The 26,863-nt window shown below is 36.6% G+C and overlaps 1 protein-coding gene across 1 annotated transcript in view; it reads left to right on the top strand.

Annotated features, from left to right (window-relative positions):
- Nucleotides 1-24,939, top strand: part of stat5a (signal transducer and activator of transcription 5a) — an 86,546-nt gene extending 61,607 nt beyond the window's left edge. The window contains exons 7-20 of the mRNA XM_084389720.1: nt 437-567; nt 1,140-1,291; nt 1,466-1,621; nt 4,606-4,785; nt 5,070-5,157; nt 5,693-5,815; nt 7,632-7,724; nt 9,597-9,803; nt 14,700-14,794; nt 16,199-16,341; nt 16,632-16,787; nt 18,647-18,698; nt 19,990-20,094; nt 22,973-24,939. Coding sequence (XP_084245846.1) covers nt 437-567; nt 1,140-1,291; nt 1,466-1,621; nt 4,606-4,785; nt 5,070-5,157; nt 5,693-5,815; nt 7,632-7,724; nt 9,597-9,803; nt 14,700-14,794; nt 16,199-16,341; nt 16,632-16,787; nt 18,647-18,698; nt 19,990-20,094; nt 22,973-23,096 — 1,805 coding nt within the window. The 3' untranslated portion in view covers nt 23,097-24,939. The remainder of the gene's footprint in view (nt 1-436; nt 568-1,139; nt 1,292-1,465; nt 1,622-4,605; nt 4,786-5,069; nt 5,158-5,692; nt 5,816-7,631; nt 7,725-9,596; nt 9,804-14,699; nt 14,795-16,198; nt 16,342-16,631; nt 16,788-18,646; nt 18,699-19,989; nt 20,095-22,972) is intronic.
- Nucleotides 24,940-26,863: the final 1,924 nt, after the last annotated feature.

Here is a 26,863-nt window from a genome sequence, read left to right as displayed (position 1 = left end):
AGCAAACGCTGTTATCCTTGCATTCAAAATATACTTTTCATCAGTTCATGTATTCCCTGCATGGAAATCAAACTTTGCCATTGTAAGAGCCATGCTTTGCTGTTTGAGCTACAGGACACACACACACATAGCCATGACTATTTTATCATTCAACTCATCATACAGCAAAAAATGTCCTTATTAAAACAGTCTGGATGTTCACATAATTCCTGAGAATACCATTGAATTACAAATCAAGTCAAATCATAATTTATAAATAAGCATTATTTGTAAAGATAATTGCTATAATAAAAAAAGAAAACTGTTTGTCACAGGAATTGCTAGATTCACAACCCACTTTTTTCATACCCAGATCGCTCTTCTACATACGAGAATGTGGGAATTTGATTTTCCAAAACTTATGTTTGTGGAATAAATCTTCCTCTGCTTTGTGCAGCTCAGTTATCAAGCCTGGCCACGCTGCCTCCAGCAGACCGACAGCTACGAGAGCCCAGCCTGCTCAGCAAGAGAGCCACAGTAGAGGCCTGGCTGACCCGAGAGGCCAACACCCTGCAGAAATACAGACTGGTACTCACACATACACGCTCGGAATGAATAGTGTGTGTATAGCATTAGCATAATGCAACACTCAAACTGTAACATTAGTAGCACATGCTTTTAAGAGCCACGTCTTAAACATTTATAGCAAGTTTTTTTTCAACAAGAAATTAAAACTTTTATTCAGCAAGGATGCATTAAATTAATAAAAAAGGTACAGTAAAGACAACAATGTTACAAAGACTTCTATTACAAATAAATGCTGTTTTGATCATTCTATTTATCAAAAAAATGTATCTTCGATAATCCATTTCACTTGGGTATACATCACAATACAGAAGAAAATGTTGTTTTATCACGACTTTAAGGCATACACAAATTACCTCTGTTTTGATTGGCTTACCCGGTAACAAGAGGAACACATTCATTTCAAAAGATACTGTTTACCATTATATGTCTTCTTTAAATTGAAAACGACAGTTCCACTTGATGTTACACATTCGTTTTCAAGTACAGTACTAAACTTGAGGGCCGTTGTCATTTACATGAGTACAGTACATATGTTCACGTCTGTTCAAGCTAGTGTGTGTGTGTGTGCTCAGGGCTTGGCAGAGAAACACCAGAAGACACTGGCATTGCTACGGAAACAGCAGACGGTGATTCTTGATGATGAGCTGATTCAGTGGAAGAGACGTCAACAGCTGGCTGGCAACGGAGGGCCGCCCGAGGGAGGACTGGACATACTGCAGTCATGGTGCGCACACACACTTACTTCGGATGTATCATAGACCTCTATTGTTTAAGCTAAAGTTAATTATAATTACTACAGATTAACCCAAACACTTTGCATTTACATTACACATACACAAATTGTGATCTTTCATTCATGTTTTCGTTACACATTTCTGCTTATGTCGCATGTGCACAGGTGTGAGAAGCTAGCAGAAACCATTTGGCAGAATCGTCAGCAGATCCGGAGGGCGGAGCATCTGAGACAGCAGCTGCCCATTCCTGGCCCCATCGAAGAGCTGCTGACCGAACTCAACGGCACCATCACAGACATCATCTCAGCTTTAGTCACCAGGTGTGTGTGTGTGTGTGTGTGTGTGTGTGTGTGTGTGTGTGTGTGTGTGTGTGTGTGTGTGTGTGTGTTCGAGAGAGAGAGAGTAGCAGTTCAGTTAAGGTTAAGTGATTGCAAAGTGGAGTAACACAACCAATATCCTCACTGTAATCAACATCATGCATTTTTATTATATGCACTCTTTCTAGGCATTGCTACTATTTAAGTGTTGACTTCACAATGCATTTGAAAGCATCATATTAGTTGCCATGGTGACATTCCAACCACATTCAAAGTCATACATCAGCTTCCTTTCAGTTTTCTGTATGTGTGTTTATTTTTTCACTCAGTATAGAGTCTGGGTTGTGGGTTGATCATTTATATTTAATTATTTAGCAGACGCTTTTATCCAAAGCGACTTAGAAATGAGGAGAGCAACAGAAGCAAACAAACTAACAAAACGGCAGCAATATGCAAGTGCCGTGACCTGTCTCCAGTTAGTCCAGCACAGTACACATAGCAAGGTGTTTATTTTTTGTTTTTGTTTTTTAAACAGATATAGAATAGTAAGTGTTAGTATTAATGGGTCAAGTGTTGCCGGAAAAGATGCGTCTTCAGCAGTTTCTTGAAAATGGCTACGGACTCAGCAGCTCGGGTTGAGTTAGACAGGTCATTCCACCAGCAGGGAACAGGTGAAGGTCCGTAAAAATTGATTTTGTGCCTTTTTGAGATGGTACCACAAGGCACCGTTCACTTGCAGAACGCAAGCTTCTGGAGGGCACATTCTAGTTCTGTAGGCAGGCATCAGTGCCTTGAATTTGATGCGATCAGCAATTGGCAACCAGTACAAGTTTATGAGGAGAGGTGTGATGTGCTTTCTCTTCAGTTCATTAAAGACCTCCCTTGCTGCTGCATTCTGAATCAGTTGCAGAGGTTTGACAGTACATGCTGGAAGGCCTGCCAAGAGAGCATTACAATAGTACAGTCTGCATAAAACAAGATCATGGACAAGGAATTGTGTAGCAAGGGCCTGATCTTCCTAATGTTGTATAAGGCAAATCTGCAGGACCAGGCAGTTCTAGCAATGTGGTCTGTGAAGTTCAACTGATCATAAATCACAACTCTGAGGTTCCTGGCTGTCCTGGATGGAGTTATGGTTGACAAACCCAGCTGAATGGAAGTTGTGATGAAATTGGCAGAGATCACAAGCAGCTCTGTCTTAGCAGGGTTTAGTTTAAGGTGGTGGTCCTTCATCCAGTCCGAAATGTCTGTCAGGCTGAGATGTGAGTAGCTACCATCAGATTATTTGGCTGGAATGAGAGATAGAGTTGTGTGTCATCAGCATACCATTGATAGGAACAACCATGTTTCTGAATGACGGTGTAGATGGGAAAGAGAAGTGGTCCATGCACTGAGCCCTGAGGCACCCCCATAAAGTAGCTATATGTTGCAACCTACCTATATGAATAATGAATATGAATAATCTAAAAAGAAATATTAAAGGGATATATTTCACCCCAAAAATACTTACTCTCATGCCATTCCAAACTGTTTGACTTTCTTTAATATGTGTTACACAAATTGTGTCAGTCACTTTTTCCATGAAATGACAATAAATGGGCTTCAAAAAGGATGCAAAAGCATTATAAATGTATCAAAGTGGGCCATACACAACTCATGCACTATGTTCCTAGTTTTCTAAAGCCAAACAGTACAGTAGCTTTTTTGTGAAACAGATGGAAATTCAAGTCATTATTCACAGAAAATATATACCTTAGTTCATGAAAGTTCATTCTTCATGAAATTGCTACTTCTATCATGATGAACCATTATTTATGCACCTAGGAAAACTAGAGCATATGTCAAGTTTCAATGACTAGCAACTTAAATGTCCTTTACTCTACTAAAAGTTTTGGGCCAGTAAGATGCTCACCAAGGCTGCTTTTGTTTGATCGAAAATACAGTAAAAACATATACCGAAAAATATGACATTGTGAAATATAACAAAATAAAATACAAAACAAAATAAAATAAGTGTTTTCTGTTTTAATATATTTTACAATGTTATTTATTCCTGTGATGGGAAATCAGAATTTTCAGCAACCAAGTCAAATTTACCTCTTTATGATAGTTCCATCATGCTTTTGCATCCTTTTTGAAGCTTGAAATCCCCAGTCTTTTTCTGGAAAGATAGTCATAATATATAGTCATGAGTGTGAATAATGATGACGCAGTTTTTCCTTTTAATGATGACGAAATCCTTTCACATTGTTCATTCTCACATTTTATGAGATCAAAAGATGAACATCTCGGTGCCAAATTAGTTTATGTAACATTCACCCTGTGTATACTCGTGTGAATCTCTGAGAAATCAACAGAGGCCATTTGTCAGAGACATTCAGTCGTCACTTTTGTGGCACACTAGGGATGTCTACAAACTTCTGCTCTCCTTCACTCTCTTTCTCATCATATCTTTTGTCAGTGTTCACGCCTACCACAGGGGATTAATGTGGGGGTACATTCATGTGTGTGTGTTTGGTGCCTCAGGCCAAGCAGTCATTGAAACAACTGAGCTTAATAGGAATTGTGCTTTTGGTTACACTTTATTTTGATGGTTTTTAGACATTCTTTTGACTTTATGTAACATGTCACATACATGTCAACTAACTTAGTGTTAGTTGAGTATTAGTAGACTGTTAGGGGTAGGGCATGTAGAATAAGGGGTTAGGGTTAGTAGAATAAGTTGACATGCACTTGAAAAGTACTTGTACTTTTTTTGCGAGCGAATGTAAAATTTTATTAAAATTTTGTAGCAATGTAAATGTCTTTACTGTTGCTTTTTTATCAATTTGATGCATATTTGAAGAATAAAGATATTAATTTCTTTAAAACAACTGACTGGCCCTTGACTTTTGAACGATAGTGTACATGTGTTTCTTCCTGTAGATATACTGTATGTTTTATGGATTAGGATTTACAGCAAATATGTGTGTGTGTTTTCTCTGCAGTACCTTTATCATCGAAAAGCAGCCTCCTCAGGTGCTGAAAACACAAACTAAATTTGCTGCGACAGTGCGTTTGCTGGTAGGTGGGAAACTCAACGTGCACATGAACCCACCGCAGGTTAAAGCCACCATCATCAGCGAACAACAGGCCAAGGCCTTGCTCAAGAATGAAAACACCAGAAAGTGAGCAGAAACACAACACAATGTATTTAGTAACTCCTTTGAGTGTTGTTGATTACTCATTGTGAATTGGCCTAATATGCCTCGAGCTGCTAAAACAAAGCATGTTTCATTAGGCACCCTGATACACAATCCTACATTTATGAACACACACACATTATTTTGCACAAACCCAATTTTTAGCTGCATTTGCCACTTAATGGACTCTGATCTTGGTTAAAATTCTTATCTCCATCTTTACGTCTACATGCTGAATAATATTCTCTGTATATGTGTCTGTCTAACAGTGACAGCAGTGGCGAGATCTTGAATAACAACTGTGTGATGGAGTACCACCAGACCACAGGCACCCTTAGTGCACACTTTAGAAACATGGTGAGTGCACTGTGGCCGTCTAGGGGGCTAACTTTAGAAAAAATGTCTGTGAGAGTGTGTGAATGTTTCAAAGTACGCTGTAAGCCACCATTTAAGTTTATTCATAATTTACTCTGTGCCTTCAGAGAACAGAGATCTACTCTCGGTTACATATCAACCATGACAAACAATAACAAAATAATTATATTATTTCTGTACATTTGTTAACCAGAAAGTGTAACAATTACTTGTTACCCAAGTAATTCTGTCTTACTTTTGTACACTGTATTTTCTATGACTAAAATGACTTTAAATGACTAAAACATGAAATGAAAAACATGAAACTTTCTTTATTATAAACACTTGGTTAGGCAATTTGTTGTCTAATTTAACATTCGTGATTCATATACTGTGAATGACATTTGTAGATGTAGCCTAAGTATTTTTGGGAGGGTGTTTTGTGTGAAAGTGACTCATGTTAAATGGGAAGAAGAAATCAACTTTCTCTCTCTCTCTCTCTCTCTCTCTCTCTCTCTCTCTCTCATTTGTCCTATAGTCTCTGAAGCGGATCAGGCGTTCAGACCGCAGAGGAGCGGAGTCTGTTACAGAGGAGAAGTTCACCATTTTGTTTGAATCACAGTTCAGTGTTGGTGGAAATGAACTGGTGTTTCAGGTTAAGGTGAGATTGAGATGAACTGTAATATTGAACTGTCTCATGAACTGTTACGAACCACATATAGGGATGTAGAAATAATTATAACTGAGACATTTCTATGTTACAGTTTTTTTTATTCGCTTTGGTACTATTTTCACAAGTAAGGTGTACATTTTCAAAACTCTTAGTACAAAAATCCAAACTGATCACACTTGTAACACAGCTAGTCATTCTTTCAAAACCTGATGTAATGCTTTCAGTCAGTTGCACATGTTTTCAGTCCACATAATCATTGTTTCAAACACAAGATTATTGTAATATGTAATGAGAACATTTGGTTTAATCACCGAAACACAACAGTATGATCTTCTTTCAATTTAATACTTTTAACAATCAGTTCATTCAACAGCAAACAATGCAAGATACATGTTTCAAATCACCATTGTTGCTGAAATAATTACAGTAATACAAGGCTATGCCACATTAGAAAATACATGTGCATAACCTAACTTATGTAATTGAATCCATAATGTTTGTAATAGTATCTATCCAGTGTGTTATCAAAAGGTGTGATTAAGCACAGCCATGAGGTTTTGTGCTAGAACAGAGTTTGCTGGCGATGAATACAGTAAATGATTTTGACTATTTGCCTGAATATACTGTAGTGGACCTTTACAGATGAAGGTTGAGTTACAGTAATGTAACTACCATGTCTCTACCATGTTTACAGTATCACATGGCATACATACTGTAATGTAAAATGCTGTATTTGATGCCGCCCGTCTCCCTTCTACTGATGCGTCTCTGATCAATCTGATTTTCCATATTGGAAATTGCAAACAAGTTCTATAGAAACTGTATATAGAATCAATATCTATAGAAATCTATAGGTGTACCAAATGATTCATTGATTAACCATTAAGATTAGTTGGATTAAATAATAGACAAATGTATTAAACTGAACAAGAAGAGATGCAAATCAAAAGTTTGATAGTAAGAGCTTTATGAAAGGCAGTTACTGTGAATGAAACATTTATGTAGATGAAACACTTATTTTGTGTTGTGAAAAGGATACTTTATGATTTTGTGTATTGTACTTACACAATTGAAAACATGATGAAATGTTTGAAAAAAGTGCCCTTTTGATGATCTGTTGTGATATTAGCACTAAGAGTTTGGAAAATGTACACCTAACTTGTGAAAATAGTACCAAAGCGAATAAAAAAAAACTGTAATCACATAGATTGTCATTAATTTTCAAACAAAAATGACTATGTACATTTTAGACTGGAGTTGCTTTTTGGTTAATTCAGTCGAAATAATTGTTTTGTATATTTAGCAGTAAAACAGTTATAGTTGTTATATTTATGCAACACATTACTGTTTCAAAACTTTTCAAAACGTTTCTATTATTTCTTTCTTTAATGGCAGCAATTACTCCAGTCTTCAGTCACATGATCCTTCCGAAATCATACTGATATGCTTATTTGCTGTGCAAGAAAAAATTATTATTATCAGTATTGAAAACTGTTGTGCTGCCTAATGTTTTTGTAGATAATTTTTTTAGGATTCTTTGATGAATGAAAAAGAAAAAAACAGCATTTATTTTGAAATAAAAAGATTTTTTGGACAATATAGAAGTTTTTACTGTCACTTTTGATCAATTTAATGCATCCTTGCTGAACAAAAGTATAATTTCTTTCTTTCAAAAGAAAAAATCTTACTGACCCCACATTTTTGAATGTTATTGTTCAATTAATATTATTAAAGTGATTATGTATAATAAAATCAATTGCAACTTGGTTCATTCATTTTTCTCATCCACACATTTCCCCCCCAGACTCTCTCTTTGCCTGTGGTGGTAATTGTCCATGGAAGTCAAGACAACAACGCTACAGCCACAGTTCTATGGGACAATGCATTTGCTGAACCGGTTAGTTCCTGATAACATCAGTGCATCTTTGGTTGGGTGGTGTGGTGGTTAAAGTTCAGTCCATCATTATTGTGCCCTTGAGCAAAGTACTTAATACCAGGGAGACTGTCCCTGTTATAAGCTCATGAGGCCGTTGTATGGCGAAATCACAAGAAAATAGTGGAAATAAATTCCCAGGTCATGTGGCAATAAATAAAGATCCTATAACCGTGTTGAACATCAAAAATCACCCCTGACTTGACAACACACAAGACTAATTCTTCAAACCATACGTAATGTAATGTAATGTAACTCTCCCACTCACCAGGATTTCAAACTCCCCACAACAAACAAAACTGTCATGTTTCATAGCGTGGGTGTTGATTGGATGGCTAACGACATATGACTAACATTCCTTTACTGTACCCTTATTCTCCTTAAAGGAACAGTGCATCCATAAATGGATATCCTGTCATCATTTACTCACCCTCATGTCATTCCAAACCTGTATTACTTTTTCTTCCCTGGAACACAAAAGGAGAAGTGAGTGAATGGTGACCAGTGGCTGTCAAACTACAAAAAGCACAATAAAAACATACATGTAGTTCATATTAGGTTTTTCAAGAGATGTCTAGTTAGTATCATATCATTATGAGTCACTAATAAATTTTTCTTAAGGGCAGCAGTGAATGGCATGCGTACAGAACATGTTAGATACTTATGCAAATCAAGCAGGATATGGTGAGTGAAGGAGTTGATGTAATATACCCCTCTATATTGTGATGAAATTTCTCTGTTCTTTTCCTAAAAACAAGCTTAAAACCAAGGGCGTAGGTTTCATTTTGAGATTGGTGGGGACATTTTTGCACTTTTGACTACAATTTCAAGTAATCTAAAGCCTTTATTTATAGACATGGTAGCCAACCCACTCATAACATGATTTTGATTATGTAAACCAACAACATTACAATTTAGCTTTCTGTACTTTGTGATAGAATATCATAAATTACATAAACAAGCAAAAATAGTTATAATCATAAATAATAAACAAGCATACATGCATAACACCCAAAAAAGTGATCAGAGATTTGAGGTTTTGAGTCTATATTGACTTCAATTAATCAATTCTGTAATGTTATAAGTTAAAAGTCAGTAATGACGACAAGAAGGCTGTTTAACAGATACTTAACTTTACTCTGTCCATATAGTGCAATCGTCAACATACAGTACATCAGCATCAGAGTACATATACATAATGTATGTAGAGCACTTGCAGGCAGTGTGCAAATTGCAGTGTTTTTAGGGGTCAGGGTGCTCTTATTGACGCTGTTGTGTATATTCTTTTTATATCAAATATTAACTGGACCATCAATGATTTTAGAAGAAAATGCAACCAGGAGTCTACTGTTGCTAATGTAACAAGCACAACTTTCACGTGCATCTGATCGAAAGATTAACCACATGCTCTTATTTCAGTGTTGTTTGTATTTTTGTGGATATTTCAGTTTGCTATGCACATTCAGTTTGACAACATTTAGTCAACTTTAACATTCAACTGAACTGTTCACGTTTTAAACACTTACCTTACAGCATGCATTAAATGCACATCCTTAAAAGATCAGTTTTCTAACGTAATTACTTTAACCTTCATGTAATGTCAATGGTACGACCCCTGTATTTCAGATGCGGCCAAAATCACAACAGTGGTTGCATATACATTTATTTTAATTGTTTGATCAAAATTATTGCTAGGGGTAATTCAGTAGTCGCTGAATATTGCTTCCCTACTAAATTGTATGCCCTTGCTTAAAACCAAAGTGATTGTGACCCACTGAGAACCTGCCTGATGAATAAAGTTTTTGATAAGGTCCTATATTTTTCATTCTCTCTCAGGGACGGGTGCCCTTTATTGTGCCTGACAAGGTGTTGTGGCCGCAGTTGTGTGAGGCTCTGAATATGAAGTACAAGGCAGAAGTGCAGTCAAATCGAGGTCTCTCCGAGGGGAATCTCGTCTTCCTTGCTCAGAAAGCCTTCAGCAGCTCCAGCGTCAACCCGGAGGAATACCGCAACATGACCATGACCTGGTCACAGTTTAACAGGGTAAATACACAACTCAATCTCAACCACAGTACTGTACTGAATTAGTTTAAGAGGTCAGAACTCTTCTGTAAAATCTGTTTTTCCTTGTCTATCCATACCAGTGAAAAGGAAATACATATCAAAGAAAACAACAAAAATAAATAGATCAATAAAAATAGATTATGCAAGATAAAGACTAATGGACTGTTGGTTTAGTGAGGTCAAATATTTTATTAGATATGTATACACATACATGTATATAAATACACACACACTACCGTTCAAAAGTTTGATTTTTAAATAAGTAAATTTTGCTCACCGAGGCTGTATTTATTTGATCAAAAATACAGTAAAATGGTAATTTTGTGAAATATTATAATTTAAAATAACTGTTTTCTATTTTAATACATTTTAAAATGCAATTTATTCCTGTGATGACAATGCTGAATTTTCTCCTGTGTCACATTATCCAGAAATCACTATAATATGCTGATTTGGTGCTCAAGAAACATTTCTTATTAATTAACTAAACCCCTGCGTTTAGTTGCGCTCCATCTAGCTGTTCTTCAATACAAGTATTTTTGTACTTCCCTATTGGTCATGAGCTTTATATGAGCTTCAGTTAAGCCGAAAGCAACATGGCCAGTTCTTTTGTAACAAATTTTTCGACCATGACTGTGACCTGCTGCTCTGTTACTCAACAGCACTGCCTTTATCGAGCAATGTTCTCACAGATGGCTTAATCCTAAACTAGTCTCTCATCATTCTGGCTCTGTTTTCTTCATTTTAAGTGGCGATCCGCCGACCTGGGGCAGCATGTTAGCCGATCAAATTGACATTGCTTCTCGTCCATTGCAATAGTTAATGGTTATTCAGAAAGTGAGGTTTGATCGGAGAGCTTTTGATGTGCAGGCAGGCCTAAGGCTGTGGTTGCCTTTGAAAATGGCCATGTGCTGATCTGCTACATTAAGCGGGCAGTGTTCCCAACAGAGGCCTTTGGAATTTAGGCATTGTATGCGTTTATGGCTTTGTTTATTTACACACAAGTCACTGATACTCACTATACACACACTTGCACAGATAGACACCAAGTAATCTTCACGATTGATTCTTTCATGCCGTGGGGTCCAAAAGTCTGAGAACATTAGTGGAAATGCTTGAATCAAAAGTTAAATGTATGTGAAAAAGTTTGTTAACATTAGTTAATGTATTAACTAACATTAACTAACAATGAGTAATATAGTTCTTACAGTATTTATACATTTTTGTTAAATTAAATAGCTCATCGTTAATTCATGTTATATGGTTACACTTTAAAATAAGGTCTCATTTGTTACTGCATTAACTAACAATGAGCAATACATTTGTTACAGTATTTATTAATCTTTGTTAATGTTAGTTAATCAAAATAGAGTTGTTCATTGTTTGTTCATGTCAGTTCACAGACCGTGCATTATTTAATGTTAACAAATACAACATTTGATTTTAATAGTGTATTAGTAAATGTTGGAATTAACATTAAATAAGATTAATAAATGCTGTAGAAGTATTGTTTTTTATTAGTTCATGTTAACTTATGTAGTTAACTAACTAATGAACCCTTATTGTAAATGAAACCTGTAGTGTTACCAATAATATTAACAGATACAATTTTTGATTTTAATGATGTGTTAGTAAATGTTGAAATTAACATTACAGGTGCTGTGTGTATTTTATTTAATTAGCCTTATTTTTACTGTACCAAAGCATAAAAAAAACATATGTTTGCAGATATTTAGGAAACATCAGGGTTTTTCCTGGGTGAAAAATGGTCTTCGGTGGTGGCAGACGAACACTGTCATCCACAAACACAGTACAAAAAAAAAGTACAAAAGCCCAGTACTGACAATAAAACCAAATAAATGCATAAACCGCTTGTAATATAAACTTATGCTATTTATTTATGAAATAAAAAAAGAATCACTGTCAGGACAGACCATAAGTGCTTAGAACTATTTTATATGTAAATATTAGTAATAAAAAAAAATGAACAAAGTAACACATTACATAGAAAAAGTGGCAGGTCTGTTATTTTGTATTTACACTCCAAGACTTAATGCACTGATCATTTGACATACAGTATCAGACTGTATTGTTCAATCAGATTCAGTTGCACATTTAAATATGGTTTTCAATCCAGAAACTTAGCAATGTGCAGTTAGCAGCATGAAAAACATATACTATACACTAGGGGTACGTACCTTGGTTTTGGGGTCACGTTTCGATGCGAGTTCAGTACAACAGGAAAAGCTACAAATTCCCAATGCTAGGTTTCTTTTCATTTATTTTGAACAGAGAGTAGTGCAAATTACAATTTATTCCACTTAGCGGCATTTAGTCCCCTAGTTCGTATAGTACAGCATCCTTTATTGTTTTAAAGCTGCAGTAGGGGATCTGGGAAATGCTAACGTTAGCCTGCTAGCATTGCAAGCATACCAACCCACCCTCCCTGTAAATCGCTGTCCAAAGCTAAGCCTCATCCAAAACACATGAAGGCACACACACACACACAGCTGCTCTTGGCAAAGCGTCACAAGAGACGGCGTTAAACTACCTCATGTCTCAAAGCACATAACATTACAATAATAATGAACGTAAACAACTTAGAAAGCTTGTTCCTGACTGCTGCAGATTCATTGCGGTGTTGATACTGTTGACATGGAAACGCATAATTCCGAGTCTGAGGACGTGAACAGCTCTGGTTCGAACATCACGGGTTGCTGTCTCTTAATTACGGTAGCTATGGTGTGAACGCAGCATAAGCTGGTTGTTTTGGAGGAACTGTAAATATTGGCTGTTGTTTGTTTGCGCTGCTCCGTGACCGACTTCTGTCTGTACTCTGCATAGCATGAAACACGCTGATGACGTATGATGTCTGCGCGAACAGGGTGCACGAGGGTATGTAAAAACAAACGTTGACAGGCAGGTAGGATATCGTATTTCATTCGGACCGAATATAATGATTGGATTTACATTTTATGGTCCTACGCCTTCCACGGACGATATATATTTGTAAAAATACATTTAGACCGTTTAACATAGTGATTGCTATCAGGATATGAGGAGACTTTCAACCAGTGTAACAAAATTCAATTCTGTAAAATAGAGAATCACCTATTGCACCTTTAAGCACTAAGCAGTTTACAAAATGCACTCTTGCATAGGTTCCATCTGAACTCGCCAATGGTGAGTGGCCATTCTTGTTTTGGGTTGGTGCATAGATTGTCTCTTCTTCTGCTGCTCTTTTTGCTGTTAGCAAACAGCACTGCATTACCACACGCGCCCCCTTCTGGATTGGAGTGTGGATTGCCTGTGACTGGTGCATATAGTCAGACGACGAATACAGTCAAACCATGACATCTGTACACACACAGAACAGACATCTAGCAAATATTCATGATATTTTCTGTTTGGGTCGGGTGTTGATTTCAATTTTCAAAACCTTTTTTTTTTTTTAAATGGCTTACTGTACCTTTAACAAATGGAACCTTATTGTTAAGTGTTACCAAATATTCTATTTATTTTCATGTTTAAATTAGATTCCAAATTTTGACATCTAAACCCCGTTGTTCGTTCAAGAGACATCAGTGCATCCGTGTGTTTGTGTGTCTCTGTGTGGTCTGCCATGCTAACTACTGAAGCGGTCAGGGCACGGGACACCGTGTTCTAAGAAATAGAGTGATTAAAGTGAAAGAGATGGAGACAGGACTGAAGACAGGAAGCGTTCATCTCTCTAAGTAATGTGACTTTGCTTTTGGATCACTGATTAAAAACAGAATGAACATGTAGTTCATTTAAGCTGATTTAAGCAGTCATGCCTGTGTTTCATAAACCCTGAACGTTCGCTGTAGCACATGCACTTCTAGCTGTTTACTCTCTGATTCATGTCAACTCCATGTCCATTTCCAATGAACACATCACTTGTGAGGAACACGTACCAGAAATTCAGCAGATTGTTTTTTCATACTTTCATTTATTATTATTTTTATGTTCAGCATCTGTGAGGAAACAAGCTTCATACAGTACATGCATTTACAGTAAGAGGTTTTAGTCTACAACATGCTACTATGTCTTATTTAACACTGGATCTTTACACACTCTATAGATGTAGTCCTAGAAAAATAGATGTGGCAAAAAAAGAAAGGCAACAGTTTGCATTTGCTTTTTTCTAATTATGTTCAATTGCATAATTATTTTAACTTAATATTGTGAGTGAATTTACTCACCGTTATGATGTTCCAAACCTGTATAACTTTTCTACTTCAATATTCTTTTTCTTCTTCAATATTTTGAAGAATGTTGGAGTTATGGAGACCAATTACTTACATTGCATGGACAAAAAACATTTCTCAAAATATATTGTTTTATATTCTATTAAGAAAGAAAGTCATACACATTTGGAACAACATGAGGATGAGTAAATGATGACATAATTGCCATATTTCGGTGAATTGTCCCTTTAAAATGTTAAGTTGACATGATTTAAAATCTACAATCATTGTAACAATTATCAAGGAAGTTGAAGAACTGAAAGAAAAGTTCTTAAGTTGTATCAGCTCTATGCAAAGTTTTCCCTTTATTTCTCACATTATCTCACATTTCTCAAGTTATTAAATGTGACAACAAAATCAGCAACAAATTAATCAATCAATCAATCAATCAATCAATCACTGTATATCTATTTAAAAAAAAAAAAAAAAAATTATATTGACAGCATTGAGTAGCTTTAGTTTTGTCTTTGAAAGTTGTATTGTTAGAACTCCACAATACAACTTTAGGTAAATCTTTGTTTTTTTCCCAACATCATTTACTTGATCTAAGAATATATAATATATCATGTTAGTAATTCAAAACCCGATTTGCTTCTTGTCACTATAGGAGAGTTTACCAGGCAGGAACTTCACATTTTGGCAGTGGTTTGATGGTGTCATGGAACTTACTAAAAAACACCTGAAGCCCCACTGGAATGATGGGTAAGAACTGACTTCTGCGAGAACACGAAGAAATATAAACATCACACTCCTACAGATTTAATGTTGAAGATAACAATTCATCCATGTGTAAAGCCTAAAAAGAAAATCTCTCTTTGTTGCTCAGTCAATGACCAATCCAGACAGAAAAAGGATAAATGCTGTTTCTCCTCACATAACAAAGACATCTCTCACACTCATCTGACAACGGTGCCATTTACACTGTCTGACCTAGTGAATCTCATGAGGAAATAACTGTGACATTTGTTCGTCTTTCGGTTATATGTGACTTTCAATGGAAAGTGCACTTATTTGACAAGCAAGAAAATGCCACAATTATTTATGATTATTGGCTGAAATATAAATTATTGAATAATAAATTGTATTTATGTATGTAGTTTAATTGCTTTTCCCTTGAAAAAGTAAAGTGAGGGATTGCTCTTAATTTTTCTGTAATTTAATTACAGTTACTTCTGATTTAATTGCATTAAATACTGTATAGATATACTATAAAACAATTCTATATAAAACATTGTGGATTTAACATCAACATTTAACGTCTAATGTTAAAATGTATGTTTTTAATGTAACCTTCTCCCTTTAAATACTTTGGTCAGTTCAAGAATAATTGATGCAATTTTATATTATTTATTTGATAGATTTAAAAGTTTCATTTCTATCCTTGTATTGTTCAACTGGTCGAGGTTGATATGGGATTTAGAAAGTAATTAGTAATAAGTAATGCAATACATTTTTTAGACAGAGTAATTAGTAAATGAATCTAATTATACTGTTGAAGAAGTAATCAGTAGCTAGTAATTAATAATTTTTTAGAGTAACATAACACAGGGGTGTCCAGTCCTGCTCCTGGTGGGCCATTGTCCTGCAAAGTTTAGCTCCAACCCAAATTAAACACACCTGAATCAGCTAATAAAGGCCTTACTAGGCATACTAGAATCTTCCAGGCAGGTGTTTTGAGGCTTGTTGGGACAGTGGCCCTCCAGTGATGAGTTTGGACACCCCTATCATAATGTATCACATTCTTGTTGGATTCTGGTCATTTTGTTCCTTTTTGATTTATATATAATAGATGTATTCATAATGAAGTGCTCTTTGCCATGGCAACTGGCTGATTGAGAGATAGTCCCGGTTAAGACATTCAACTATGGATGGATTAACAAAGGAGTAAGGTCTGAGAGACCTCTTGTGGGTTTGATAAGATCTGTCTCTCTATCTTTTATTTTCTTATCTTTTTCCTGTTCAACCCCCAGTGGCCCATAACTTGTATTCCTTTGTATACAAATCATGATAAAACTGAACAGAACACACACGATAACAGCCTCTCTGTGTGCAAATGCCCTTTTCTGCATGCGTGTTCACGTGTGTTTGTGTGCTTGTACTTCCCAGAGCAATTCTTGGCTTTGTGAATAAACAGCAAGCTCAGGACATGCTGATGTCCAAACCAAACGGAACCTTCCTGTTGCGCTTCAGTGACTCGGAAATCGGTGGCATCACCATAGCCTGGGTGGCAGAGAACCCTAACAAAGCAGGTAGAACCATTACTCTGCTCCTCCACTGCCATGGCTTGATTGCACTTTAGAATATTCTGATTTATAATACACTCTTAAAAATAAAAGGCATTTAAATGTTTAAAAAAAATTGTAAATGATAAAAACTGGATCAATGAATGGTTCTTTGGGGAACCAAAAATGGAACCTTTTAGAACCTTTATTTTTAAGAGTGTAGGGACATTTTATGTGCTTTATGTAAAGTGGCTTTAAATGCACATACAACTATTTCAAAGCTTCTACAAAAGAGTGTGTATGTGTGTTCTTCACAGGGGAAAGGATGGTGTGGAACCTCATGCCATACACAACCAAAGACTTCTCTATCCGCTCCCTGGCAGATCGCATTAGTGACCTGAATCATCTACTGTACCTCTATCCCGACCGGCCCAAAGATGAGGTCTTCTCCAAATACTACACCCCTCCTCTGTGTAAGCTTGATCTTTAATTATCTATAGACAGAATTTTTGACATTACTGAATTTATTTATACATCGTTCAAATGTTTGGGGTCAGTATGATTTTTTTTTAAAGAAATTAATACTTTTATTCAGCAAGGATACAAGTGACAGGAAAGACATTTATAATTATACAAAAGATTACAATTTCAAATCAACGCTGTTCTTTTGAACTTCCTATTCATCAAAGAATCCAGAAAAAAAAAAAAAATGAATCAGCACAACTCTTTTCAACATTGTGAATAAGAAATGTTTTGCTGTATCTTGGTGAGCATAAGAGACTTCTTTCAAAAACCTAGAAAAAATGTAGTGTATATATATATATATATATATATATATATATATATATATATATATATATATATATATATATATATATATATTCTAAATTATTTATATGCACTAATATTTCATTACATATTTTAAGAGAATTTCTAAGAAAATTAAGAGAGTTGAGAATTTTGAAAATATTCATTTAAAAAGACTTGAATTAAACTTACTAGTTTGAACTTACCAATACTGGTTTGCAAGTTTAAATCAGAGATACCATTAAAACATCTGTCTTAACACCATACTCAGAAGTCACAAGACAAGGAAGGATTGTGAAATTAGTATAATTATGCAGTCTTTAGGAAACTTAATGATCACATTAAAATCCTCACAATAGGCACAAAGTTGCTTAATTTAATATAGCCAGTAAAATCATTATAAATACAGTGTGTGTGTGTGTGTGTGTGTGTGTGTGTGTGTGGTTCAGGTATTTGCTGCGTTATGGGGACAATTTTTGGGTCCCCATGAAGAAAACAGCTCATGAATCATACTAAATGATGCCTTTTGAAAATGTATGGGTAGGTTTAGGTGTAGGGTTAGTGTAAGAGGAGAGAATATACAGTTTGTACACTATAAAAACCATTACGTCTATGGAATGTCCCCATTTATATCAGAGGTGTCAAGTAACGAAGTACAAATACTTCGTTACCTTACTTAAGTAGAAATTTGGGGTATCTATACTTTACTGGAGTAATTATTTTTCAGACGACTTTTTACTTCTACTCCTTACATTTTCACGCAATTATCTGTACTTTCTACTCCTTACATTTTAAAAATAGCCTCGTTACTCCTATTTCATTTCGGCTTGTTTTCATTCCGGCTTGTCGTCGTTAAAAAAAAAAAAAAAAATTGGCCAATTACACAAACTGTTTAGATCTGAGTCCCGCCTCCTGAATACACATCGCTAAACTGATTGGCGTTGTGGTGTCTTTCTAACTTGTGAGAGGCTGTAGTCACATTTGGTTGTGCGAAGTGCCAAAACTCCTCCGAAGGAAACCTAGATGCGGTAAGCGAGGGAGAAATCGGGGCAAATCGCGTCAAATATATATATATATATAGAGAGAGAGAGAGAGAGAGAGAGAGAGAGAGAGAGAGAGCATTAATTGCATTTTTTCCCCTTACATTACTTTTATACTTTGAGGTAGTTTTGAAACAAGTACTTTTATACTTTTAATTGAGTAAAAAGCTTGAGTTGATACTTCAACTTCTACAGAAGTCTTTTTAAACCCTAGTATCTATACTTCTACCTGAGTAATGAATGTGAATACTTTTGACACCTCTGATTTATATAGCTAAGTAAACGTGTGTGTGTGTGTGTGTGTGTGTGTGTCTGTGTGTGTTTATGTTCTTAGGTTTAAATGAAAGTGTATCACTCAGGGTAATCTAGTGTGTTTGTCTGTGTGTGTTCTCTTTCACATTTGTATTCATGTGTACATATAGCAGTGTGAGCCAGTGTTATGTTATGGTTTAGGAATAATCTGTTTATCTTTTACACTTCTCTAGCTAAAGCTGTGGACGGATATGTCAAACCACAGATCAAACAAGTAGTGCCAGAGTAAGTACACACACACACACACACCACTGTTTCTGTGTGTTTTTCTGACCTCAGTACAGGTCTTTAAATCTCTGATATTCTGGAGCTAACCTGTCATCTCAGAGCGGTAAATCTAATTGCACGCATTGCATTAGCCCTGGCCTGGCTCAGTGGCAGTTACAGGTTGCCACGGATACCTGAGACTCTGCTCTCATTCCACTCTTCAGAATATACTTAGATCTGTTAGCCTCATTAGCAGCATTATTTGTCCATTATCTGTCCAACAAGACCGACTCCGTCTGTCTTGTTAGCAAGCTGTCCACTTCGGTCAAACTCAGCAGGGAGTTATACACCATCAGATTCAGATAATTCAGTTCTTCTCATCAGCATTCTGAGGGAGTGATTTAAAGGAACACGCCGACTTTTTGGGACGGCGTGTAGTAGCAATCACTCCGCCCACGTAGCAGTGCTTCGCCTTCTGAGAATATAGTTCCCAGTATGTATACAGTTAGAAGATGGCTGTGTTTCATGTGACCTTGTTATTTGTACACGCTATGACTATACAAATCACAACATGTAAATAGGAAAATGTTGGCGTTATTTTGTCACTTATTGGGAGCAGTATGCTAGCTGTAGCCGTTTACCTCCAGTCTTTGTGCTAAGCTAGGCTAGCGGTGGGTGCGTCAGACAAAGTTACGGCACGCACGGGGAGATGAAAAGAGTATGTATGGACTTATCTAACTCTGGGGGATACGGTGAATAAGCTAGAGTCCCAAAAAGCCGACACGTTCCTTTAATAAACAAGCTCTTACTTTTTACAAGGGTTAGCCTCTGACCGCTAGCACTCAACTGGTTTGTGTAGCAAGCTGTGCACTAGAGCTGAATAGAATGAATGTCTTTGGTTAATTATTTATTGAGTTTTTACAGACATTTTATTGAGGAAGAGAGTAGAAAGATGTCAGGAAATGTTACGGGAAGCTGTATCAATACATACTGAAACACGGACTGGATTCAAACTCGTTTCTCAATTATTATTTTTTTATAAATATAAAAATCACAAGCGTTGATTTTTTCAGAAAATCATTTTAAGTTAAAGTACTAAAATTACTAAAACTATATATTTTTTTTTTTCAACTAATGAAATTGACAAACAAAACAAAATTGCTAAATCAAACTGAAATGAAAACTGAAACATAAAACTAAAATAATAATTCAAAATATTAATAAAAACAAGAATAGTTTATAAATAATGCTAAAATAACAGGTGATGTTAAATAGGTGTCTATCTGTGTGTGCGTTTCTGTTGACACAGGTTTGCGACACCTAACCCTGACCCTGCAGCAAACCCCACCTACATGGACCATGCGGCATCTCCAGCTGTCAATCCTCAACACACTTATGGACTCTATCCTCCCATGTGAGTAGTGCACAGATATATGTTTCCGTCTGTCTTTATGTTTCTGCATCAGTGTTGTTATTCTTAAAGTGCCCCTATTATGCTATTTTAAAGCTTCCTAATTTTGCTTTGGAAGTCTCCTACAATAGGGTTACATGCATTCAAGGTAACAAAAAATGATAAATAAAAAACAGATTACTTTTCTTATAATATTCACTGCAGCATCACCTTTTTTTTAAGTGTCTGAAATGGTTCGATAAAGAATTCAGGGGTCTCTCGAAACCCCTCAAACCCCTCCTCTCCGAGAGCCTGCTCTGCTCTGATTGGTCACATGGCCCAGTCTGCTGTGATTGGTCTACCAATCTAAAGAGTCTTTTATGATAATAATCTTTCACCACTACATCCTCTAACATTTTTATCGAGAGCCAAACGCGCTTCATTCAAAGCCTTTTCGCTCTGTGTGTAACACTGTAACAGTTGTCAATATAACACCATAAGTGTTGTATCACTCTGAATATGTAGGTTCGACTATATAGGTACGACTATGTAGGTTCGACTATATATACTATATATGTAGGTTCGACTATATGTAGGTTCGACTGAATATAGGCTAGGTTCGACTCTTAGGAGGATAAAAATAAACTTTAGGCCAAATAGTGTGAATCCGCTAACAGCCAGCACATTTATTGTACACGGAACATTTAATAGAGCAAGTTAATGTATTGATGTCTCGGTCCAACACAACCCTATCTGAAATGGAGAAAAGTCATATTTAGTCCAGGTTCTGCATGAAAGGTCCAAGAAACAGTTTGTTTTTTTTTGTTTTGTTTTTTTCATATGGGAACATCATAAAATAAATGTATCAAGAATATCAGTTTCCCCGATCTCCGTTTGTATAACGTGTATTGAAATACAAAAATACTTTCGATTAACATCATCATTTTAACTCTAGTCTAACTGTTTTTTTTTTTTTTTTTTCACTATAACATATATACAATTTTCTGATCATTAATCAGTTAAAGTACATCGACTAAACGTTTATTTGAACACGGAAACTCAACAGAGTTCGCAGAAGTAACGTTTCTCAATAAACATCAATGGGAACATACTTCATGAACATACTTCAACAATTTTAGATGAAAAGTTTAAACATCTTTTGTCAGAAAATCGTGCAGTTGTAACACTTCAAAAGCAGCGCTTGATCACCTCGTGTATATCAGCTATAAACAGTCTTCTTTTCTCAATATCTACGTCTCAGTCAACTAGTTCATACAGTGGCCCCTACAGGGAAACTACGGTAGGCTACTGCATATAACTAACAAAAGTGTAGAACAGTGTAAAACACAAGGGTTACATGTGCGTGTTGCTTCTCTCTCCCGCTAAAGTCGTAAAGCGCCACATTAAGAGCTGCAGATGACGCAGTTGTTTTAAATGGTTAGTTCACCCAAAAATTTTAATTCTGTCAGTAATTACTCACCCTCATGTTGTTCCAACCCCGTAAGACCTTCGTTCATCTTCGGAACACAAATTAAGATATTTTTGATTAAATCTGAGAGCTGGATCACTCCTCCATAGGCTTCTAAGACACTATAACTTGCTGGCCCAGAAAATGTATTAAAGAGATCGTTAATATAGTCCAAGTGACTCCAGTGGCTCAATCTTAAGTTTATAAAGCGACGAGAATACTTTTTGTGCGCAAAAACAAACAAAAATAACGACTTTATTCCACTATTCATTTCCTTCTCTCTGGGCCTCGAGTTAGTTTACGCAGTGTAATAGCGCAGCGCGTCTGTGTTGTGCGTCACCACGTATCACACACATGACCAGCATCTGCACAGGTGCACAGGTCATGTGAGTGATTCCTTCGGAGTGAACGCGGGTGAATCTGACTGCAGTAGACGTGAAAGATATTAATAAATATGATGTTATTTCAGCCAGCGCACATACCTGTATTTTCTTCCTGTTTTCGGTCGAAGTCCACAGTAATCGATTGTCGAGTTCACGCGCGTGATCATAGGTAACTAAACCTATGCGTGTGAACTCGACAATCGATTACTATGGGCTTCGACCGAAAACAGGATGTAAATACAGGTATGTGCGCTGGCTTAAATAACATCATTTTTATTCTTATCTTTCACATCTACTGTAGTCAGATTCACTCGTGTTCACTCTGAAGGATTCACTCACATGACCTGTGCACTTGTAATGACACATCAAGGATGTTAAGAGGCTAAAAGCAGGTTTAAACATTGCCCCATTGAAGTCAACAGGGTGCAATTTTTAAAAAGAGGATAACACGGTGTAGGCAACACCGATTTTTGTCGTTGTTCTCTGTATTGACAGCACTCCAAATTTACAAAAAAATGAGCTCAATGTTAAAATTGACCGGAGTTCTCCTTTAACAACAGTAGCTGAAACGCAGTGAGCAGAAAAATTAAGTTTTGCTGAAATGCTGCAGAAAACGAGAATGCAGCAAATACAATTATTTGTATCTGTCATACAGATGACTCTGACCGTTTAACTAAACCAGGTGTGTGACAAGTTGACGCATGACGCCTTTAGACCTTTTGTTTTTTTCTATACATTTAGCATTATTAACCAGCATATTAAGAGCATTTCATAATAAACAAGGTTATAATTTGGAAAATTATTTAGAGGTGCTCATGATGAGAGGTTTCTATTATTAGATTATGTACATTGTTTTTAGTAGTTTATTACTTTGTGCAAAATCTAAAAATGGCTCATACTTTTCTTATATGTAATATTTTTGTTAGTTAAGTAATTATGATTCCAATATGTGTTTAGCACTTTTAAACTTTTTTTTTTTTTGACCCAGCACAGAAAATATCTATTGATGTCACCTAGATTGTGTGCGAGTTACTAAGATTCTCTCTCTTAGTGTTGACCCTATGCTGGACCCTGATGGCGATTTCGATCTGGACGACACCATGGATGTAGCGAGGCATGTAGAGGAACTGCTCCGTCGACCGATGGAGGGCCAGTGGAGCGGCCAGCAGTCATGACCTCTTGACCTTCGTCATCTGTGACTTCTCTCGCTGAATAATGTTTTTTTTTAATCACATTTTCTTCTCCTCCTCTTAGTGTATTTTCCCCATTTGTTTCTCAGTGTGGGTCTTTATGACTTTCGGTTCTTTTTGTTTATCTGTTATTATCTTTATTTTCCCATCACTTGTTTCTATAGAAGAGAAAGGAACTAATGGAAGAAAAAAAAAATACTATGAGCCTTCCTCTAATAAAATGCCACCAAACAGTATTGTAGAAAAAAAGAGAGAGATGCATGTTATCTCTTTTCCTTTGTGTGTGTTTTTTTTTTTTTTTTTGTTGTTTGTTTTGTTTTGTTTTTTGACTTTTCACAGGACAAGTCTGTGAAACCCTTAAAACGAAATGTACTACTGTAAGGAACATTTAATTTTTTTTCAAACTGCTTTATGGTTGTCATTTTATTTCGGGGGTGTTCAGATATCTATTGCATCTGAAAAAAAAATGCATATTACCCTTTGCACTCTTATACAAATGCTTTCTTGCAGACGACAAAATTATTGTTACCATGGCAATCGCAATGTATTGCTTCTGTACACTAAAGAGTGTTAAGGTTGCAAGGCTGTTCGGTGCACCTACATGAGCACCGACAGGCTGAATGGGTCTTACCATCCCCTCGTCTGCTTTTAATCTGAACCGTGTTACACCCGCATCCAAACCAGCAGCACACAACCTGTCACTCACATCACTGAAACTGCGGCACACGTGGGAAACGGCACACACACCCGCTCTCATCCGTCCCACGAAAACTGATGGAAACACTTTGGGGAGAGAGAGAGGTCTGCTGACCATCTCGGCTCACACTACACTACACAGGCCATCACAGTCTCTCTCTCTCTCTCTCTCTCTCTCTCTCTCTCTCTGTCTCTCTCTCCAGCGCAACAGGTGATGACCTCATCTGTTCTTATGCTTTCCTCTTCAGAATGTGCAAAACAAGAGAACCTGTTGTCATGGTTACACATGCTCTTAACTGGCCATCCTATAGGTTAGCATTTCTTCATGTCAGCTCGTTCCCAACCGGCATCTTTTTTTTCTCTCCTACTCGTACACTTGCAGAAAAGCCTTGCCCACTCAGGACATTACGTAGAGCTGATGTAAAACACAAATAATAAATAAATAATTAACCAACAAATTGAAAAGAAAGTACCTATATCCAGTAGCCTATATACTGTATGAATTTATTTTTTGTTAACATATTTCTATTTTATTACTGCAGGATGCTCGAGGGCTCCGTCCGTCTGTGTAATGCAAAATGCTGTGTTACCGTGTCCGATTCTCAGTAACTGATCCAAAATCAGTTTCTGCAATCCCCGAAACCTTTATCGGCACTAAGGGGCTGATTGCTGGTTTTCTGTAGTTTCATTTCAAATTTCAGCCGAGCTTTCGCATGGAAGAAAGAGCCAAACAGTGAAGTTAACACGAAGAGACGTTTCCTGTGTGCTTACTGTATGTTAGCAGCAAACCTGACTTGTGACGCCCACTTTTAGATGCCTGTCTCTTGTTCATTCTCAAACGATGGTTTGTTCCTCAGTGGATGTTTTTTTTATTTGTGAAGTTTCTCTTTTTTCCTCCCAAGGCAGAGCCGCATAGGAAGTTGTGTGATTTTACTTCATCTTTTTTATTGTCTTTGTTTTCAAAGTGTTCTGTCATGTTGTTGTGTAGACTGTTTCACACTGTAGGTGTCAATGTGTGTGAGAGTGTGTGTGTTGGCATGTTCAGCTCTGCTCTGTTCTATGTTCGTCACATGTTTGTGGTTTGGCTGTAGAGAAGAGTAATTGAATTGACAATAAAGATTTTTTTTTAATACTTTGGGCTCCAGCACAAGTGGTGTGCACACTTTGTCTTTTCTGTGAGAATTAAATGAACTTGGGTTCAAAATTGGTGTAATTTTCATTTGGTGCACCTTAACATTTTAAAATGACAAACTATTTGTTCCCTTTCGATCTGGATCTCGTAACGCTTTCTGAAAGAGTGACTTTGAGAGCACATTAATCATTGTGTACTTTGCAACCACTCTTTATAACAGCATGTTTCTGAGAAAACTCACATTTTTTTCTTTATTAAAGCCCCACTATGTAGGATTTCCGTTTTGGTCAAACAACGACCCCTAGAGTCGCTGTGGACTACTTGTATTTAACGTTACTGTCGTAAATACCACTCACGCAGAGCAGTCTCTTCACTCACGGCCTGATTCCCTCCCCCCTGTATACCGGTCCCCGTTCAGTCGGATAGAAGCTGTAACGAGTGGAAATAAGGTGTGGCCCCTTTAAGAGCTGCGCGCGCCCTGTTTAACTTTCGGCAGTCTGTATGTATGTGCGCCTCGAACACCCCGTAAGCGGGTTGTTTCTGTTTGACGCTCATTCTTGTCCTATTTTTGTCTATCAAGTAATGCTGTGGACGGTAGAACGTGTGACAGACAGTTACACGAGTTCGATTGGGGAATAAACACAACGCGTTACAAATCGTCGGACATCGAACAAGCACAGCTAGCCTCCGAAGATGTCTACTAATCCATCAACAAGAACGCCAGGTGCTTGTCCGAGTGATATACAATATAAGCAATATACTTACAAGTCCAACAGCATGTGAGGACGTGTTGGGGGAAGTGAGGTAGCCTATGCCGTAAAGCAGTCGAATTTTGTAGTTCTTTTTGTGCGCAGGGGTTACTACCCGAACCCCGAAGTTTAAAAGTACGATTAAAAACTATACAAACCCCGTCAGGCTATGGCAGACGTGTCATTCAACCTATTTTAAGTCGATGTACCATCACAAGGATTTTGGAAATATATTATGAAGGTTGAAAAGTTACTTAGTGTTACTTTAACTAAAAACAGACTCTTTTATCTTTTCTCTTTTATGGGCTCCAGTTGTTGGACTCTTCAAGCTGGGAAGTTGTTTTCTGCAATGTAACAAAATATTCAACATTCAAACATAAACGTTATAGAATCTGTCAGTGAAAACATTATATTGATCGATTTCAAATATGTAAACGGGAAAGATATTACAACCCTGATTTTCAGAGCTGTTTTCCTGATTTTGAAGGTGAAAAGTTCCCATAATGATGTGAAGTATCATGATGGCGCTTCAATGTCGCACTTCAATAATGGATGCCGATGGTAAACAGATAGGTCGATAGGTCAGATCGCCTGTCAATCAAACTCCTTGAAGGGTGAACTGGCGCTAATTTAAGAGTGAAAGTAAAATGCACACTGCCGCAACAGCTTTTTGTAAACCCATTCCCTCATCCACTAAATTTAGGAATTTAAAATGAAAGATGAAGGATACATTTAATAAGATTAGGGGGGAAATGCTCTTTAAATGTGCAGATATGACAATATGCAGATTTAATTATATCAAAGCTGATTGAACACTGATAAGAATATTGCTTCAGAATAAATTATATTTACAACACAAATTATTTATTTTTTCGGACAAGTGAATGACATATTTAAAAGGCTTAATGTCAAGGCCTGCAAGTGCTTATAGGCCTACAGACTATATATTAAGTGCAAATATTTATTAAATGTATAAATTGTTGTATATTTGCTTTCCCTTCTATTTAAGTAACAGGATAACACAAATACAGATTTGCAATTTTGATTCGGATTCCGGTCCCTTGAAATGAAGTAGACTTAATTTGCCCCCTCTTTTGGTCAAAGTGGACAAAAACAATTCCGATGAGAAGCAAGCAGCGAGAGAACGAATCAACGGACTAAAATGATCTGTCTAG

Source organism: Rutilus rutilus (assembly GCF_951802725.1).
Source record: "Rutilus rutilus genome assembly, chromosome: 1".
Classification (NCBI taxonomy): domain Eukaryota; kingdom Metazoa; phylum Chordata; class Actinopteri; order Cypriniformes; family Leuciscidae; genus Rutilus; species Rutilus rutilus.
Note: the sequence above shows the minus strand (reverse complement) of the source record. Positions and strands in the feature narration are given on the sequence as shown.